Source organism: Ambystoma mexicanum, chromosome 2p (genome assembly GCF_040938575.1).
Source record: "Ambystoma mexicanum isolate Mex_15411 chromosome 2p, UKY_AmexF1_1, whole genome shotgun sequence".
NCBI classification, from domain to species: Eukaryota; Metazoa; Chordata; class Amphibia; order Caudata; family Ambystomatidae; genus Ambystoma; species Ambystoma mexicanum.
Genome location: NC_090923.1, coordinates 501,090,250 through 501,111,894, shown reverse-complemented (window position 1 = coordinate 501,111,894; position 21,645 = coordinate 501,090,250). Strand labels below are relative to the sequence as shown.

Here is a 21,645-nt window from a genome sequence, read left to right as displayed (position 1 = left end):
TTCCTTTTAGAAAATGTATTTTGTCCACTTCCAGCCCTCTGGTGCTTTTACATGCCATTTTAGCTTTACTCCGAAGCTGGTATCTTTTTGTAATCAGAGGTATTAGAGGAATTACACTATGTTGTGAGATTTGATTGTTATCTGATCAGATTGTATATCCAGCACGTCAAGGATCTCACAACTATGATACCAGCAACACTAAACACCCGCCCACTGTCACCAAGCCATCAAACAGCCTTACAGCCCTTGTTGGTGCACTCCTTGGTATGTGAACGGGCCGAGGTTTTTAAATTCTTTTGGCGGGCAGGGGGCATGTCCAATAACAAATGGGGAAAACTGCTTCAAATTGTTCCCAACATAGCATAACTGTATACAAGAGAGGTACAGAATAACAGTGTCAGTCCATATCCTGGAACTCCCTACCTACCTCACTAAGGAACGAAAAATCATACCATACCTTCCGTAAAAACCTCAAAACCCTCCTATTCCGCTAAAGTCTGCCACATTCACTCTCATGCTTGCATTGTATCCACAGCATAGCATAACCTTTAAGCTCAATGTTTATTACCAATGTGAAATGTACTATGTAACTCGGTTACATCTGTAAACACATTCCTATGCTTGTGTTCATGACTAAGTCTGCTGTAACAGCGCCACGATGCCCCAGGGCAGTTCTGTGCGCTTTATAAATGCAAATAAATAAAAAATAAATAAATAAATCCTCAGTCTTGTGTGAACGGTGGGGCAGTTGATTCCAAAGTATAATGCCTGCCAGCACATAGTCTAAAGTATAAAGAGATCAGTCACAGCCACACAGCCCTCGTTGGTGCACTCCTTGGTGACCCAAGCTTTTTAAACACTTTTGGCAGGCATGGGGCGTGACCAATAATAAATGGTAAAAACTGCTTCAAATCGTTCCCAATATAGCATACCTGCCAGCACCTAGTGCAAAGTATAAAGAGATTAGTCACAGTCACAGAGCACTCGTTGGTGCACTCCTTGGTGATGTTTGCTTCTTGACCCCTTAATGGATGTATTATTATTTTAAAACTTATTAAATAAAATATTTTAAAATAGTTTCAGTGACTGTCTCCTTAAAAATAGTTTTTAATCCAAAACACACTTCAATATTACAAACACAAAACAACTAACTCTCATTTGGAAACAAACTGAATATTTTTGGCTGCTTTTAGTTTTCATACACCAATTATTTCAAGTACAAGAGTGAAAATTTAACTAGCTACTTGCCTCACATATTTAGCGCTAAATAAATAATAAAAACACTATTCAATATGCTTTCACATTACAGGATTTGAGTTTCATTACTGAATAGTTTGAACTGTTATTGGTTTGACCATGCCAGTCAAGCTAAAGTTACAAGCCGGGCTGTCACAAGGTGTAGTGATGCCAAGGCAGAACATTTGGTGAGGCCAGCATTACTTTTGCATTGGACTTGCAGCACTGCAAATAGGAGATTCCAACCATCTCTATCTGATTTTATGTATGGAGGAACCCAAATATGGTTCATTATTATGACTACACATCAACTAAAGCAAGCCTTGTTATTTGTAGTCGGGTATTGTTAGCTCCATTACAACGCCATGACTACAAGTACCAGAATGCAAAAATTATATTAGGACAGTGACATACGAGTTTTTTAATGCTACATGTGCCCTAAATCTCTGAAGATTTGTGAACACAGTGTTCTGCACCGTTGCCCGACACCAGCATACATGTCAAGGAAACTAGTTGCATATGTGTGCATGAATAAGTTAACCATAGTAAAAATGGTATCACATAGTATTGGATGGAGAACGATGAAAATGGCTTAATAATTGTTTATGTCCACACTAACCCCTCTATCGCCACTTTCAGAAAGAGCCTCTAAACATTCCTGTTTCTCTGTACATAACGCTGCCCCCTCCAACTCCCCAGCTCCCACTTGTCTAGCCTAATTGTGCTGTCCTATCCAGAAAACATTTTGTAACTTCTGTCTCACCGTCTACCCTTTTAACCTTTGAACCTTGTAAGGTGCCCCGAGACCCTCTGAGTAGGGTGAACTAAAATTAAAATACATTTTTTTTATTTAAAATAGGCGTTTTCATTTCATAGTGCTGTGTGTATTATTTAATTTGATGTATAGGGTACAAATAGTGAAAAATGAGTATGCACGAGCTGTAATGATTATAATGGTTGTTTATGTATTTAAATACTTGTTTTACTGTCATAGTGTTGTGGCCTGTATGTATTTGCAAGATATCATTTGATGTATAAGGGATACATGTGTATGGTGTGCACAGGGTGAAATAGTAACACATTATTGTTTCAAATCACAATATTTTCTAATTTATGACTGTATTGAATGTGAATGACTGTCAAGAAATATTATGCTTTCTTTATGAAACGTCCCAGACTGGTGTCCCAGACCGCTGCACCCCTCACCCCCCATTGCTACGGCAACACCTCCCAGTAGGTGTCATCAAAAATGCACATGGGGAAAGCCCCTATCCTCAGATAAACCAGCTATTAGGACAGCGAACATCACAATGCAGTGGATGCTGTCTTTGTTAAACCCCAGTAGACAGAAAGTAATAAGGTCTGCAATAGACTGTGGGGGTGGGAGAGATGTGTCCATGAAGACCAATGAGGGAGGGCTGCATCAGTTCGTAACTGGAGGATTGTGGACTATGGCTAAGCAAGTTAATATATTATTATGCTTTTCAGACTAAAGCATATTTTTCTTTGTACAGAGATGAGGCTGAAGATGCAGAATTTGTATACTTAAGATTCACTCCTTCAGTAACTACACCCTTTAGAAACCTGACATGTGAAAAACGGTATTACCCACATTGACCTTTTATAATTGACCTTTGCACAATTGATTTTATTATAGTGGTCCTAATTGACCTTCTGCACAATTGACCTTTATATTATTTTAGTTATTTTATATATGTGTTGGTTTGGTTTTGGATTATAAATAATAGAAGGTGATTGGTTGGAGGATTGCAGAGGGTCTTGGATTGGGTGGGGGGGTTGCGGGGGGTTTCCCCCCACATATATGTCCTAATTGACCTTCTAAATTAGGTCAATTATCCCGAGGTCAATTCTCCCAAGGTCAATTGTGAAAAGGTCAATTAGTATAAAACCGTGAAAAATATTACTAGTACATACTTGCATCCTTGCCTGCTGCTGTTCTTTTCATAAGCACATCCCTGCCATGCTCCGCGTGCAGCTCTAGACTGCAGGCATCAACCTGGACCTGCCTTCCTCCCTGCTGCTGGAGGTTCCCTGTGCCTGCGGTCCACTGAGAGGAGCTAATGGCAGCTGCGCAGCTGGAACATACACCTCCAGCCTGAAGACAGCATGATGCCAGAAGCATTAAGTGTGCCCACCTCCATCCCTCTTTGTAACGGCCCTGCTTATAAGTTCAACCTTGGACTTCTCTGACACCCATTGTCCGAATCTTGTGTCAAATTTATATCCCTAATCTTAAATCTGAAGGTGAACCTCTAAACATCACACAAACAGCGTTTATTCTACCCTTCAACAATCACACTTCTGATTTGCTTAATTTCTTTTCATAAGGGAATTTCCCCTTCAGAAAACAGGGGCTGGTCACATGTGACACACTCATCAGACTTGCCCTTTACGAAGGTCTACTGGCCTCAGAAGAACATGGGTCCACTGCAGTAAGATGAGTGCAGGCCCTGTCAGCGGATCATGAATGACAGGGTATACTGAAACACCCAGAATGATTAGAGGAGCGAACTGGGTCAATGCTCAAGTGTAAGAAAAGCAGCTTTGCTTCCAGGGCCTTTTCCTCATGAAAATGTGTGGCAAAGTAATGTCTGTCAACCCTAGATATCGGCCCAGGACTTTATAATCTCAGTCATTGCTGCGTGAAACACCCACCTGCGCATGAGCAAGACATCTGACATAGTACAACTTAGAACAGGGAAAAGCAACCAAGTGGGCATGGCCAGGCTAGGGAGAATCTCGCCTGTGGGCATGGCACAGGAGAATGGAGGAAGCAAGTGGAGCTCAAGCAAGAGGCAAGTGGTTGGAGATTGGTTGCCAAAAAGACTGAGCAGAGCGAGATGGAAGAGGTGAAACTTTATACTCTAAGAAATAACCACAGGGCGTGAAGAAGGCATTGATAAGATTATTGCTTAGGAGGGGCCTTCAATGGGTGAGGAAGCAAAGCAAGACATGAAACTGGCAGAGGTGAGTAACCCAGAGGGTGTGAGGACTGAGATCTGCCCAAATAGGACAAGGAGAAACAAAAGTTCATTACTTGGGATGGGAATATGGAGACTGAAGCAGGGGAACAGTCAGAAAGTACAAGGGGAGAGACATACTAAAAGGAGAGAAGAAGAGCTGGGGGTAATCAGAGGGCTGAAGATGGGAGGCATGAGAAAGCGGTCAAAATGTTAAAGAAGTTTGAGGTTGAAAGCAGGAGCCTTGAATTCGAACACATTAAAGAGAAACATACTAGGAAAGGCAGTATTTCTGAAAATATTTTTGAAGAGGAATGATGGTACAAAGGAGGAGAGTGGAAGGGGCAGAAGTAATAAGAATTTGGCATGAGGGCAACGGGTGGTTCACAGTAAAGGGAGAACAGGAGGGAAGGACATACCATACAGGAACATTTTTAGAAGGGGAAGCATGAGATTATTGATGGAGAATCAAGGTTATGAGAGGTAGATGAGAACATTTAAGAAGATAGAGAAAAGAGATAGGACGTTGGAACAATAATTACTTTCAGAGGTGCATGAGTGTAGAGCCAGTGCAGTGAGATCACCTGAGGCAGAGGTTGTGGGTGCCCAGGCGGTGGAGATGACTTGGGGATATTCATCAGAGCCATAGTAGATTTGAAATAGCTAAAAAAAGAGGATGACAAGAAAAGTGAGGCCAGTTAGAGTAAGTTGCTTGGTCCACAAGGAAGGGACACTGGCTACCCTCTCACCTAGCCAGCTACTAGACTGCATCCAAGAATGAGGCATCTACCCCTTGATTTTCACAGTGACCTCATAACCCTGTTCAGGCAAGCCATTGCAACAATTGAGTAGTACACTGATGTAAAGAATCTCCCTACTTATTGCCAAAGTGAAAAGACTTCTGAGACTAGACAGATCAAGCCAAAGAGGAATGGACCAGGAAAGAATATCACCCTGAGAGCAGCATGGTATTGTAATCTCCACTTCATCTCTCAGGAGGAAGCAAGACCTGGATAAAAAATCCCAGACACTTTACCTAAAGTCTATGATACAAGATCCCTGCTAAAAATGGAAACCTGAGAAAAACAGGGTCTTAGAAGAAAGGTGTTTGAATGGGATTGCACCATTTTAAGATGTTTTTTTTTTTAATCAGGCCTTTCATCTTTCCCAAAGATCACTTCCATCCTGGCAACGTATTCTTCAGAAGTAATATGGAGAACAATCCTGACATTTTAGTTAAAGGTCGTTCTGTCCCTGTTTCTTATTTTGTCCCAAAATATGTAAATCCCTTTATAAATCATACAGAGATTACATTGTCCGTGTTGTCTGGTCATTGGATCACTGTCAGAGATGACAAATAGAAAGGCCAACCGTTTTGAGGCTTACATAGGCATTAGATTTGCAGTTGCCAGTCAGCGCCATTATATGCAAAGATGCTAACATCATTTGCCAGCTGTTGCCATATTATGTCCAGGTTATAACATCATAACAGTCTCTTGAAAATGCCTTTCACTTCACTTCACAAAGGCTAAAACTGCTAGCGTTACCAATGCTTGTCTTCCTTTGTGGTGGGTAGGATTGTAAGGCGGCAAATCACAGGAGAAGGTCATACAAGTTCCACATGCCTGCCTGATTTCTGCACCTGCGTTCTGGATATTTGATCTTTGAAAAATGCAGGCATTTCTGTTGAATGGATATCGTTTTGCCAGAGTATCTTTTGAATGTGCTTGATGAGAAATGGGGATACTTATCAGGAGCAAAATGGGGATAGTCTTTACTGACAAAGTCATACCATTACAAAGCATATTTTATGTTGATTCTATCTGAAAATGTTGCTTGAAAAATTGATCATAATCAAAGTGCCTACTGTAAAGAAGCAACTATGATCAAAATGAGAGGAAAGTGAGTGCACACATTAACATAGCAAGAAAATATCACATATAATGTATAATATAATTTTTATTCATTTTCTAAACTCTGAAAACTTACATGACAACCGTGCTTTTATTATAACACCATAGTTAGACACTTAAAATGCATTTTAATTTATAAATATTATACATTTGGTCCAAAGAACAGGTTGAAGTTTACTAAATAGTACTGCACTTTTTAACAGGCTCTGTATATATTATGAATATGTATATATTACATATATATTTTTTATATAGAGATAGATTTGATTGGTGTTTAGAGGAAATCTTTATTGCAAGAAAGCTTATGTGATCATACAACAGTTTTGTTATTGAGGGCAATTACTACAAAAAGGTACAGCTATTCACAATTTACACACAGTTGCTCTACAACACGATTTCTGTGCTATATAAGAATATCAGGTAAGAGTTTGTACAGAGGATTGCTTTAGAGCACGTCTGACAAACATTTCCATGATCAATGTTTACAATCAAACATGTAATACTGCATTTATTGTATAACAACATGGGACTTAATTACATTAAACAATAGAGAAATGTATATATTTGTAACAAAATTCACAATTCTGATGTTGTGGGTTATGTGCGACAGGTACATATGACACTTATTTCTGTCTAAACTCTGGAATGTTACAAGACATGTCTGCTGTGCTTGGAAATGGGTTCAAATATAGACATTTAGAACTCACTTTAGGTTTTACATAGATTATTGTACATTTTCTATGAGACATTTTTTGAATCTACGAAACAATACTCTTTGCCTGAAATACTGAATGCATAAAATTGAAATATATGTATATATATATATTATCTGTTTCTAAAATAATGTGCTTGACATTCTGAGAATATTACTTTATTGCAAGAACATAAATGTTTGTTACCTTTAGACAAAAACAACAAAAAAACAACGTGCACAGTTAACAGGCTTCTACATATTAGTTTTACGTTTATTCATGTGCTACCTAACAATTTTACATTGCACAACAGTTTTTCTGAAAGCATGTTGATTGCATGTTTCTGTCACAGTCATTTACAATCAATCATTAAATACGGCATATTTGTTTAAGTTCTAAAGTTTCGCTCCACCACTAGCTGCCAGACTGGGAATGCAAAGTAGGGGAACTTCTTGTGCTTGAGCAATATATATGCTCATCTTCTTTCAATGTCCTTACCATCCTCAATAAAGTAAGAGTAAACTGGTAAACAATAAACACAGTTTAAAACGTTTTCTTCATAGGTCTCATGCTACCACGACAGCTAATGATACCCAAGGTTTTAAGATTGAACAGGACTGCCTGCTTGTAACACTAAGAGACAGGAAAAACCATATTTGTATGTGTCGTACCATTTGCAGTTTGCTCATTTAATCTAAGAAAATGTCTGATGGATATCAACCCTGACTTTTTTTCAATTCTATGCTGTAGTGCATTTATCGGTCTGGGGGATTATGATGTGCAATGTCTCTGCTGGATGTCACTCAACCTCTTTGTAAACTGTTTCAATGAGCTGTTTAGTATTCTGAATGGTCCGTGTTAATGGGTATGTGAGGTTGGGTACATTTCTTAAATTATATAAAAATGTAAAACCAATGTGCTTTTGTACGTTCATAAACAGAAAGGATCACACCAGTAAAATTGTCTTTATTGGTCAACTAATGTAGGTCCTTAAGTGTTGATTTGAGCACTGGCCCAGGAATGATTTTAGTATTAGATTGTTAGTTGGTCCAAAACCTTATAAAATTAAAGGACTCGAGTTCTAATGAATAGCATTGACTAAAGGAATTTTGAGGGCAAATCTGTTCTGAAAATTGCTTGTGTACAAAATAGTGTGTAAAAAAATCCCCTTTCAAATTTCTTTGTTCTCTTGCAAAGTCAGAAATAACAGTCTTGGGACACAGCTGTAAGAAAGATACTGACAAACTACTAAAAATCCTCAGCACAAAACCCCAAATCTTCATGCCAAAAAGTAGAGTCAAATGTTGTACACAGCTTACAAATTTCATGAAAATCAACTCTTATTGAGAAAGGATAAAAACATTAACAGTCTGTAGGTCGCCTGAAAAACTCAAAGCATTATGTCACATCATAGCCCACACAACGGTAAGAAAATAGCATCATCACTTTCCTTGTTCTAATCTGGTGATGGTCCCCTTTTTTGCTACTGGAGGTAGGTAAATATATTCCAGACATAATTTTGTGGTCATATCAACCATTTGTTTTTGTGTTGGTGCCGTATCATTCTAAGACAGATGATTAAATATAGGCTTCCTTGTTAGCTGAGTTGCTCTGTGACAACTGTTCTGGCCCATTTTCTGGATGCACAATATCCTCCTTTGGTTGGATCATTGCTTGTAAGCGCTAAGGAGACAAAGGAGAGAGATTGTTAGTCTAAGAGCACTATCAAATACAGTTGATTTTTATAGAATTTTAATTCTTTTACAATGGTTAGTTTTTCAGGAGTTTATCATCTGATGAACAAACAAATTAACATTTAAAGTAGACAAGTATATTTTAAATTGTGTCACTGGATTTTCTTATATACCTTATTATTTGTATCTCTTAATCAAAAGACCTCATGGAGGGATGATCATGTAATGTGCATGGAAATCTAAGCCTTCACCCAGACCATACATATGCTTTCATGAAAACAGTTTCCAATCACTTTCCAATCACAGACGTGAATATTTATGTTTATTATTAATTTGCAAAATTCCCCGAATTCTGACTGGTGCTTCCAAATAATGAAAGTAGTAATACCAAGATGAATGTTCATGATTTTCCCTCAATTTCTTTCTGTGACAATTGCTACTACAAATGTTTACTACAAAGGTTGCAGAGCTCCGTAACTCAGGTACATTTATGCTTTGAAATTAAGACGTAATGAAACCAAATAAAATGCAATTCATTTTCTTTGCAACTGTTTTATTGTTTTTCTGGAAAGAAAGGGGCTAATGAACAAAATAACAGTGGTACTCATGGCAAGGGACATGATTCCCCTCACATCTCTGTAGCCAAATTTCTCATCTCGGAATTGTCGAATTCACAGAAGGACTGGAGAGGTGTAAAAGGGGCTGCCGCGGTCATAATGAATACACAGATATCCTCTTCATGCATCTCAATTTGAAGGGCATGCACTGAACTAGTAAAGCCTATATCCTACTGTCCTGATTTAGTGAGGTTTTGAGTATTTTCTCAAGGCTTCGGTGACCGAAGTTGCAATGATGGGCCTTAAAAATATTGTCAGTGCAAGTGATGGTTTTAGTTGCACTTCCCTTGGAACAAAGTGGTATTATATTCATGTTACTTAATAATTTCTTTTTAAGACCCTGCACATGCTGATATGTAGGTATTGCAGGCCCCTCAGACAATTTTTGACCCATGCATTGGTAGTGCTTCACAAGTGCACACATCAAATTAACAAACTGTGCATTTTGATGTAATATTCTCTTTACTGGCAAATTGTGAATCAAACTCACTTCAACTTAATTTCCACACTTACATGTAGTCTGAAACTAAATATTTTGAATATATATTTTCCACAAAAGAATAGAACATTTATTAATACATGTTGTCAAAATGGAAACAATAATCTTTTTTAAAAAATGAATCAATTATTTAAAAAGAAAAAACATCAAATTTGAAATAAGCATGACTACTTATAGAGCAAACATCATACACCTCACTCTTGTGCTTAATAATAGTATGTGTTAATAATTTTCATTGGAATGATATGTATTGAACTTGGAAGCAGGGGTGGTTGAGTAGCAGGACCAGGACTGAAAGTTGTGACTGCAGTTCTGATTGAGATGTCACAGGACAATGCTGCACGTTCTGTTCTATATGATGTGACCTCTGGGGCAAAAGCACAATGGTTCTCTGGGATCTAAATAGGCACAACAATGCTCCCCAATTTGCTTTTGGCAGAATATTATTCTGCAAACTCATTTGGATACCGTTTTTTAAAGAAATTAAAATAAAGAGAAAGACAACATGCAATATATCAACGCTGAAATCGGGCAAACTCATATTTTGGCTGCTATGTTTCAAGAATACTTATGTCAGTATCACACATAGATGATTTAAACCTGGGATATAGCAACATTAACTACATTGTTCACACCAAGATTGACTGAGGGCTGTCACAAATAACCTGCCTATACTTTCCCCCACAGTTTTCAAAGAATGCAATTGAAAAGTAAGAGTTACTTCAATAAAAATATCCTCTCTTCAAATGTGTGTACTAGGTTGTGTTATGGATATGTGACAGGAGTTAATGCGTCATTGCAGTTGTTATCCCAAAGGTTTGTGTTACAGTGGCATGTCTTAAACAGTCTGATAACTCAAAACCCACCCTCTGGATAGCACAAGCTAAGATCACAGCAAGGCAAACGTGGTTGATTTTGGACCTCCTGCAGCATGTGACTGATACTTTGCATTTATTGGGAGCAAATTGCCCGTATGTTTGACCCACATGTATTTAATGGCAGTTATTCTCATTTGTAAGAGAGAGAACCATAATGGATGCTTAAATGCCCCTCAATGTATTAAAATTATTTTCCAGCATAGTTGTTAGCTTTGCATCAACAATAAATATCACACCATGTATTTATGTTTACTTAAAATCAGTCATTGACAATCTGTGGTTTGTAATTGGCCATTGCCTGTACTAATGGAAATGCCACCATGATCTATTTTACAGTTCCCACTTTCCCGTAATAGCAGAGGAACTAGTAATCATTACTACCCACTAGTTTAACACTCTTGGTGCATACCTCCCAGAGTTCAAAAACATACCTACAGTGAAGCAGCCTGTTTATCTCCACTTTTCCTGCACTCTGTCACATTCTTTGTACGTGTCATCACTACTGACACTTGTACCTGCTGTACCTGTGCTACTCCTGTTATGAATTGTCTTACAATTTCTCATCCCCAGGATGGCCAAAGATCAATACCGGTTTTCAACCAGGAATCCAAGGACATCATCCAGGGAAAACACCCAACAGTGATATGTGTAAATAACTAAGTAGTTCCTTTTTCCCATCTAACTGTGGAAGTTACATTGTATGAAGTTGTGTTCCTGCATGAAGCTTCTATTGGTGACCACAGGAAGTACAAACTTACAAATGAGGAAGTGGGTGTTGTCAAATCCAGCCCAAAGCAGATCCCATGAATAATGAGTTGCAGGTGAAAGGCCCTATTTTTGATGAATACAAACCCTCTGGAAAGAAGTGTTGTGTGCCCTAACAATTGCAAGTGCAGGCTCTCAAGATGGCTTGATGGGTATTTCAGCATGGGACTGTTGGCAATACTACTAGTGATCACTACTTAATCAGTCTCTGATAGGAATTAAATGGGGATCATTCAGAGTATCATGTCATTAATAATGGAACTACAGTTGTAATTACCTGAATGGCTACAGTACAAATAAATCAAAGAGGGCAAAGTTCTAATTATCTACGGCAGAAGTGAAACCACTTAAAACCATATTTTTTAAAACAGAAGGGAGAGATAGTCTTGAAAATACTTTGCAATATCTTCCACATGTGAAGCCAGAAGGATCAAATGAAATTATAAGCAAAGTGTGTATGTTTGAAAATACCCTTCTTATCGAGACATGTTCAGCATGTATTACTATATTTGCTATTATGCATTTTGAAGGGTGTTAAGAAAGCTCTATGAAGAAAGAAATATGAAGTCTGAATCAAACTAGCACATACAGAAATCATTCTAGTTATCCTCCATATGTGGGGCCACATTTCTCCATCCCAGACCATGCCACAATCTAACTCTCCACATATTTAAGAGGACCATTTACAATGCCATGTACTGATAGTACCCACTAGAGAATGCAATGTAGAGGTCTTAGAGGAGGACAAATTAATTACACACAATATCATGTCATCTGGCTTATAATTAAATAGGATAGGCATGCTATCACCAAGGGCGTTCGGCAGTTTAATATATTGGGATAGAAAAGAAGTAGGAAGGGAACATTTTGTCTAAGGCACATGGGGTCTGTCCCATTGAATAGCTTTGTTACAAAAACAGTGTCCCTTTTATCTCAACATTTCCAATTAATGGGTTTCCTATTATTCATTTTAATACCTGTATTGGTTCTAATAAGTAATGAGATACAAATTTTGATTAATTTGTTATATATGGGAATGTAAATTTCCTCTAGACATGAAGTTGTAATCTTCATGAATTTTGGCTCATTAATTTTAGTCTTGTTGTTCAAATAAAAGGAATCACTAATTGACAAAGGGGACAGACTCCCTTTCAAAAATAGACCAGAATTGGAGAACCGTACAATTATCTGAAAGAAATCACAATTGCACTTGTTTCACAATACAAGCCATATGATAAGGGTTAACATTCAGGAACCTAACAACTCCACTCGTTTTAGCTTGTTTAAGTTTACAAAGAGCTATTCAAGCTCTTCTTTTACTTAATAAGAATTTGGTGAGGATTGAATCAATCTTTTTAAAAAATGAAATAGGAAAGGGAAGGGTAAGCATGGCTAATAAATGAAGTACAATGGTGAATACCCATCCCCACCATGAGAGAAAGAGCTTAAATAATCAATAAGATGAGAAAGTAAATGGGTACAATTTAGTTTAATTGTCACCTTAACTAAAGTAGCAATAGGAACAGGTAGATATTTAATAGTATTTGTACACCATTTCATCCCAAAACATGTTAAATCATCCTTCAGACAGTACGCATATTACGAGTAAGACCTGGCGGAATAGTATATTCAATATACACACAGTAGAAAGGTGCCTTGCAACAATTTCAAATGTTATGTTCATTAAATGGCATGCTTCTGTCACTTTTCTTTCCCATCCCCCATCAGTGTAGCAGAATTATTTGTACAAACTCTCCTGTATAGATTGGTTGCATTTTACTTCTGATCTATTTTTCTTATATTATATGATATAATGGTGCAGATTACAATATATATTTTGACACTTTTCTTACCCATTTATGCCCTTCCTTCATTGTGTATGCGTTTTGTTATATGTGTGCTCCTACGTCAAATTAAACTGTATTTATTCAACACTTACGTATAGCTTTAGCCTACTTTGCTTGATTGATTGACATTGTAGAATCTTTTCTTTTTCAGAAGTGGTATGATATGATATGATATTTTATTTGTATCCCGCTCGTACACAAGTGTTTCAGAGCACGACCAGGCAAAGGGAGGGCAACAAGGGAGAAACAAAAACAATGATCTTACTAGGCCGTGACATTGAGAATGCACAAGTGCATGCAAACGGGAAGAAGGGGGAAAGTGCATGGAAAGTGGGAGAGGTGGAAAGTGCGGAACAGAGTAGAGAAACAGAATAAATAAGTAAATAAATAAATAAATAAAGGGGAGGATCACTGGAAGTGCAGCCAGCAAGTGGCAAGTGCTAGACTTAGTCAGATAGGGTATATCTGATAAGTGGAGAGGAACAGTTGGAGGGGTACTGTGTGGGTACAGATACAGGCCCCAGTTCAGGGGTGGCCCGGAGGCAGTGCAGGAAGGAGGCAGGGTGAGCAGGTAACTGGGCCCAGAGGGCAGGGGGTGGCCAGTTGCACAGTGCCGAGAGAGAAGACAGATCAGCTGCAGAGAAGAGGGGCAAAGAGGAAGGTCATGAGGTGCTTCATATATAGTTTATATACTTCATTACTGTTGTCTTATGTTTACTACTTAATGCAGATCAATTGAATTGTACTTGGTAATGTCTTTTCCTAATGTTATGGCTATGAACATAATACAAAAATAGTAATCTTTAAAAAAAGCAATTACAGATTTGGCCAACTATTGAGCCAGGGACAATTGACATTTCTCATGTCACAACCACAACAGACAACATGGCATCAGGTCATCCAATACTAATGAATCAACTTTCCTTAATTTGCATAAAGCAGTTAGAAAATCATGTGAAGTCAACTGAGCTGCACCTCCAATTCTACTTGACCTTTCCATTGTATATGGCACCATTATGTTATTTATCATCTTTATTGTTTAAAGTGCGGACCTAGCTCAAGAACAGCGGAGTGCTATACAGAGTGTGGGTAGCCAGCATTGGGGCTGCCATCTGTTAACAGTAGAGCAGTACCGTTAGGTCTGTGTGTTGGTATGTGCATCCATTGGAATTAGTTCTTGGTCAGGTGTTGTTGAAAGAGCCATGTTTTAAGAGATTTGCAAAATTGTAGAATTGTGTACCTACCCGCCAGGTATGCTGGTGTGCTAACCGTGACTGCTTTGTAAATGATACATGCAGTCTTGAACAGTATCCTGGCTTGGAGAGGAAGCCAATGTAGTTTGCATAGGATGGGGGTAATTCGGTCACATTTCTGTTCTCCTGTAATAAGATGTGCTGCAGTGTGGTGGACTGCTTTTAGAGGAGCCAAGTGAACAGCTGAGAGCCCTGTCAGGAGAGCATATCCCAAATCGATGTGCAAGACCATAAGTGCCTGCACTATGGTCCAGAAGTCCAGCGGCGGGATGAAGGGTTTGATTTTTCGAAGGGTAGAGATTCTGAGCCAGGCTATTTGGGCCTTCTTAGCTATGTGTTTTTGGAAGGACAGACTACTGCCAATGGTGAAGCCTTAGGATTTTGCTGAGTCCTTAGGATTTTGCTGAGAGTTGTGGATCACATCCTTCTAGGCGCCCATCCTTCAACAATTATTGGACAAGATGTTTTTTAGTAGGCGGACCGATGAGGATGAATTCAGTCTTGGATGGGTTTCATTTAAGGTAGGCAGTCGACATCCAGGACTGGATGATCGCTAGATGATCGCAGAGACAAATGATGTCCTGTGTGTTGTTTAATCTCATGTACAAGTGAGTATTGTCCACATATTGGTGGATGTCTAAATTGGGGTCTTTGAGGAGAGTGCCCAAAGGCTCCAATTAAAGGTTGAGCAGGGTGGTTGAGAGGATAGAATCTTGCTGGACTCTGCAGCAGACCTGGTGTCATTAGAATGCAACAAGTTCATTTGAACAGCCTGGTGTCTGCCTGAGAGATTGGAGGTCAACCAAGTCAGTACACTGCCAGAGAATCCCATCCTGTCAGCAAGGATGGAGAGAAGGATGCAGTGGTCGACAGTGTCAGATGCAGTGATGAGGTCAAGGAAAATGAGGCATGAGTCACCCTTATCTATGATTTGAAAGGCATCATTCACAGTCTGGACTGGTGCTGTCTCATTACTAAACTTGGGGTGGAACCCTGGCTGACAGTCATTTAGGAGGTGGAGTTGTTCGATTCTGGTGAGTAGTTGAGTAGTCGATTTTTCCAATACACAGGAGGTTCGTAATGGGCCGGTAGTCAGTAGTTGGCTAGTTCGATTGGATCTATTTCAGAATAGGTCAAATGAGACCAGTTTTGAGGGTGTCTGGTAATTATCCTTCTGCGAGCAAGGCATTGATGATGCTGAGGAGGGCAATGAGTGCTGGGCCCGTCAATTGTTTAATGACGGAGTGCAAAATTATATCATCAGAGTACGAAGTCGGTTTGAGGTAGCCAATCATTTTTAGGAGATCTGGGGGAAAGAGAGGAGAGAATTTGTCCAGAGGGGCAGTGTGCATGCCGGGGTGCAGGGAATGCTAATGCTGTGAGAGGTTGATTCGATGGTCTCTCATATTTTTGTCTATTATTTCACTAAACAATATGTTGATTCCATTGGGTGTGGGTTTGGTACAATGCTATACTACTTCAGAGAGGACTTTGCTCCTGTTGGAAGTTGCCACAATGGTGCTGGAGTAGTAAACAGCTTTCGCCGCAGTAATCAGAATCCTATGGGTTGCACAGATAGATTTGAGGTTGGTAATATCTCCTGAGTTATTGCTTTTGTGCCAATTATCTAGGGCTCTGATTGAGCGTTTGTTGGAGGCTAGCTCAGGGGTCGGCCAGATGGTTTGGTCTCGGCTGGCTTGAGTGGGGGGCATGAGTGTCCACCAGTTTCGTAGCAGAGTTGCTGAATAATTCCAGGAGGCCTGAGGCATTCCCTGTGATATGGAAGTCTGCAAAGTTTGCTTCCAGCTCATTCACCGGGAAGGTTTTAAATGAGGGGCATTGAGTAAGGGGGCCTTTTTTTCCTAAGCTTTGTGAACCATAGTCGAGTGGGTGACTGATAATGGGATGGCAGCATGGTCAGACCACTCAAGTGGGATTGGGTTTGTACAAGTGATGCAGGTGGATGATGTGAAGACTAAGTTTAGGGTGTTGCCTTTGTTGTACATGCGGGAGAGCACAATTTGCTTAAGGTACATGGAATCGATCAGTGTGAAAAGCATGCTTTGAGTGTCGTTGTCAGCCTGTTAGTCAGAGATGTTAAAATCACCAAGAAAGCCATTACTAGGATATGCTAATTTGGCAGAGGACAATAATTTGGAGATGTCTGCAATGAAAGAGTCACTCCTGTGAGTTTGTCTGCTGATGAGGTGGTGGGTGATGGATTCCTTGTGAGATAGAGGGAACCAGCAGGAGAGTGATTCAAATGAGCTTGTTCTGGGAGAGGGGATGATGGAGCATGACCAATTGCTCTGTGGATGATTGCCCTCTGCCTCCTGCCTTTCCCGGCTTATCTGCATGTTGGATGCAGTAGTCTTCGCATAGGAGGATGTCAAAACATGTGGTAAGGATGGGGTAAACCATGTTTCAGTGATGAACAGGGCATTAAGGTTGTTGTACAAGATGAGGTCAGCGATCTCTGTAACATGAACAACTGCTAAGTGAGGATTGATCAACACAAGGGCACGGGTGCATTTGGCCCATGGGTGCTGGATGGGGGCAAGGGCAATATTGATAAGGTCTGCTAAGGTAGCTTGCCGGGGCTGCCCAGGGCAGTGGCCATTCAAACCCTTGTGAGAGTGGAGATTAGCTATGGAGGGAGGGGACACAAGCGCCTAACAAGTAAACAATAAAGTGCTTTGAAACAGAATTTACTTATCATATAAGCACCTAACAATCGAACAATAAATAAATACATAAATAACTACATTGTGGTGTCTTTTGGTGAGTAGCAGTAGTAGCGATTAGTTTGTAGGTGAAATGCAGTTCAACAGGCCAGGCACTTGGCACTATCAGCCCCGAACATGCACAAGCAGGTGACGTTCTTGTCTTTGCTAATCCTTTGCTGAGGAGGAATGATTAAATAGGTGGTGGGTTGATCAACTGAGTGGCAGGCTACCCTCTGGGAATCATTTAAAGTATACATTAGGGGTATTGCCATCTCCAAAGGGTGTGGTATCCTGAAGGGAATCCGCAAGGAAATCGCTGGTAGTGAATCGGCCCTGGCTACCCTCGAGGCCCAATATGCCCTTGATCAGGCTCCTGAAACGTTGGCAAGGCTGGGTCAGAATTAGACACATTGCGCACTCTAGCAGAACGGGAAGTCAGATCTTTAGACAGCCCACATGCAGTTAGGAAATATGGCGAGGGAGAACGGCCCTGCGACTGCTCGCCAGGTTGATTCATCGAGAATTCGGAGCCCCCAACATACCGGCGATAGAGCGACCAGACGGAACATTAGCTACGTCCTCACAAGACATCAACTCGGAATTCCTATCATTCTACACCTCCTTATACTCTAAAGTTGATGGCCCCCAGGTATTGGAAATTGACTCCTATTTGGAAAACCTCCCTCTCTCGGTCCTCTCCACTGATGCTAGAGCTTTCCTGGAGAAGCTGTTTTCACCAGAAGAACTCACGGAAGCCATTGAATCAATGGCATCGGGTAAGGCCTCTGGCCCAGACGGGCTGCCTATTGATCTGTATAAACGCTTCAAATCGCTCCTAGTCCCACATCTATTAACCCTATGGGAAGAGGCATATGAGAAGGGTATATTCCCTCCCTCTCTCGGAGAGGCAATGATAACGGTTCTTCTTAAACCTGGCAAAAACCCCACCCAATGTGGCTCATACCCCCCTCTTTCACTAATCAACAGTGACGTTAAAATATATGCCAAAGTACTGGCTATACAAATGGCATCATTTATGCCTCACATCATCCATCCTGATCAGGCAGGATTTGTTCCTGGTAGATCCACTGCCCTGAACCTGAGAAGGCTCTTTAATGTGATCAGTAGGATTGGTCTGGAGGTACAGGCGGTGGCGGCCACCCTAGACATGCAAAAGGCATTTGACTCGGTGTCATGGGAATATCTATGGCGAGTCCTCGAGAAGTGCAAATTTGGCCCTACTTCTGCACCTGGGTTAGGTTGCTCTACACTGGTCCATCGGCCAGGGTTCGAACGGAAGATAGATGCTCTGCCCCCTTTCAGATAGGTAGGGGAACATGGCAGGGCTGTCCTTTTTCACTGCTGATATTTGCTATAGCCATGGAACCGTTTGCCGACATGTTGCGCCAATCACACTCTCATAGGGGCCTACGTACTGCCGGCTAAGCTGACATTGTTTCCCTGTATGCTGACGATGCCCTCCTTTACATTCGCTGCCCAGAAGCCAACTTTGCCCCTATCCTGGAAGATGTGCTCCGCTTCGGACACATATCGGGTCTAAGAGTAAACTGCTCTAAATCTGTCCTATTCCGACTCACAGACTTCACACTGCCCCCCTCCGACCTGGGTGGATTCACGTGGTCCCAATCCAACATTACTTACCTGGGGGTGGTGGTCTCCCGGCATGCGGTGAAGCTACGTGAAGACAACTATTGTAATTACCTCACGCACTTGGACACTAAAACAAAGAGTTGGACTAGACTCCCTATCTCCTTAGCGGGTCGGATAGGCATACTCAAAATGGTGGTACTACCCCAACTCCTTTACCGCTTTACGAATCTTCCCATGTGTCCAAGCAATGATTTCTTCCATTCGCTGTGGCGTTTAACCAGCACCTTCCTATGGCATTCTGGTGCAGTCCAACTCAAGCTGACCACACTGACCACCCCTAAGGAACTGGGTGGGTCCGGCACCCCTGACTTCACTAGATATTGGTTAGTGGCTCAAGCACAATTTGCCTCCTCCTGGTTTAACACCACAGACCCCCCTCCACACGTCCGTTAGAGAAGCGATTGGTCAGTGACCGAGAAATTGGGTCCCTTTTTCTTAAACCGGTCCCAGCTGATCCAGACTCGGCTGATCCCGTCGCCAGTACATCCTTGGCTCTCACTAAGATCTGGAAGCTGGTTGCAACACCTCACCCCTTCCACGGGGACCTCCCCCTCTGGAACTTCTTCCCCGATGTCCCCAATATCTCACAATCCGTAGTGTCCCGTTGGGCTGAGTCAGGCTTCCTGGTACTCCGGGATATCTATAAGCAGGGCAATTTCCTTGAATGGGTAGACCTCCCAACCCCCCTCAAGAGGAAGCCTTCTGCATGGTTACAATACTATTCCCTCCGAAAAAGGCCAGATACCCCATCTTCCCCACAATACCACCAGACAAGCCCATAATCGAAGAGTTGTGCAACTTTGACTGCTTTAGAGGCAAGGTATGAAGGCTCTATACCCTACTGCAAACTAGGGCTACCCCCTCCTTTGGTAAATTGAGATGTAGGTGGGAGGAGGACCTTGGAGTGGAGATCACTGATGAGCGCTGGTCCCAGATGTGTGCTCGCACCCACAATATATCCTATAACTCCCGGATCAAACTAATACAATTTAAAGTGTTACACAGGTATCATCACACACTGGGCAGACTACACCATATGTTTAGTGAACTTTCTTGCAGCTGCCCTAGATGCTGTGCGGATCAAGCCCCCTACATCCATATGATCTGGAGCTGCCCGTGGCTCATACAATACTGGTCCGAAATATGCACCACATTGTCTGCCATACCAGATTACACAATAGACCCATCCCCAATGCGATGCCTCTTCCATGATTTCCCTAAACTGGGCCGTGACTCCAGAAAACGGGCTGGACTTTGTATGATACCGGCTGTATGCTGCACCCTGATGAACTGGCTCCGGCCCAGAGCACCCACGTACACACAGTGGCACAGGACGGTCACATGGGCATATGACACTGAGGAGGCCTGGGGAACACTACAACATCCGCACTCAAGGCCAAGAGACATCTGGCGGAGATTTCGCAATTACATGCAACCTCGATCTCGGACAATAAATCCTCCATCTCTGGCCTCTCCCCCGTACGGTTGTCATGCCATGTATAATGGTTCTTAAGCTTTACACCCATGCCTTCACACAGCTCCCTGACCGTTTGACGCACCAGGAAGCCAGGACTTTATTGTGAAGTATGTATTTCTGAAATGGTGTATACTGTTGTTGTGTTATGAGCATCTCTGTCGTTTTGTATGTCGTCAAGCCAAATAAATAAAGTAAAAAAAAAAGAAAAAGAAGGAGATTGGGCCGAGGGCCTGTGACCAAGACGGTGCCATTCAAATAGACATTAATGATGATCTTGGAGGAGTGGAAGGAGGGCAAAGGGGCCTCCAACTGATTGCCACCATTAATGAGAGAGGAAGAGACAGCAGAAAGAGCCAAAACCATAAGAAAGGTATATAGGTCTGGTGAGGGCTTGACAAAGAGGATGTCAGTGAGAGTCTGTCTGGAGGAAGCACTGATGTAGGTAACAGCGATAGGGAGGCCTGGGTTGGAGACCAGGATGCCCCTCTTGAACTTCTTTCTTCCAGACTTAGTGATAGGAATAGGATATGAGATAGAGTAGCAGCTAGAGAAGATGGGAGAAACAGAGAGCACCATATGGGTGCAAGGAGGATAGTAGGAGGAGGGAGTGAGAGAGAGAATGGAGAGTTGCACAGCCCAGCGCTGCAGAGTGCAGGAAATGCAGAGGGGGGTCAGAGAGCACATCAGAGGAACAGACAGGTGACACACAACAGTACAAATGGAACCCTAAGCTAGGTGGGGACCTAGAGAGTGGGCAAGTGCCAAGGGACACAGTTCACAGTACAACAGTAACCACAGATGAAGGGGACCAAGAGAGTGGGAGGGAGCCTAATGGGACACAAAAGAGCAGACTGATCCCGCAAAATACTGTGAAAACTACAGTTTTTTTAAAAGGTGCAAAAACTGCTCTTTGTGCAAACACAACATTTTTTTAAACAGACACAAAGTGCCAGGTTCTCAAAATGTTTTGGGGGGTAAACAATGAAATATGCATGGACATCTCATCACTTGCGCCACAAAAAAAGCAGCCCAATCCACAAAGGACATCTGAATGGGTGCATCTGATATGCCCCCATTCAGATGGCCCTTTCACCCCTTTGCGCAAATCAGGGGGTGTTCCTGCACATTTAAAAGTACATCCCAAATATACAAACAAGATGTGCTTTAAATTGCACAGGAATTGTAGGCAACCCCATGTGCCTGCTTTGAATAGGCACACGAGGGGTGCCACTGCATGACAGGGTCTTTCCTGCAATTTGTTTTACAATAAAAAAATGACATATATATATATTTGTATTGAAATTTTCAAAAACATGTAAATACATCAACAACACCCTCCTCCTCCTCCCCACAGCCCCTCTGCCAGAGAAGCAACTGCCAGTGAATAGCAGGTCCA

The 21,645-nt window shown here is 41.4% G+C and overlaps 1 protein-coding gene across 1 annotated transcript in view; it reads right to left on the bottom strand.

The window, feature by feature from the left end:
* Positions 1–6,158: 6,158 nt before the first annotated feature.
* The window catches only part of SLC6A1 (solute carrier family 6 member 1), a 733,048-nt gene continuing 717,561 nt past the window's right edge, over positions 6,159–21,645 (bottom strand). Inside the window, exon 15 of the mRNA XM_069643915.1 lies at positions 6,159–8,505. Coding sequence (XP_069500016.1) covers positions 8,401–8,505 — 105 coding nt within the window. The 3' untranslated portion in view covers positions 6,159–8,400. The remainder of the gene's footprint in view (positions 8,506–21,645) is intronic.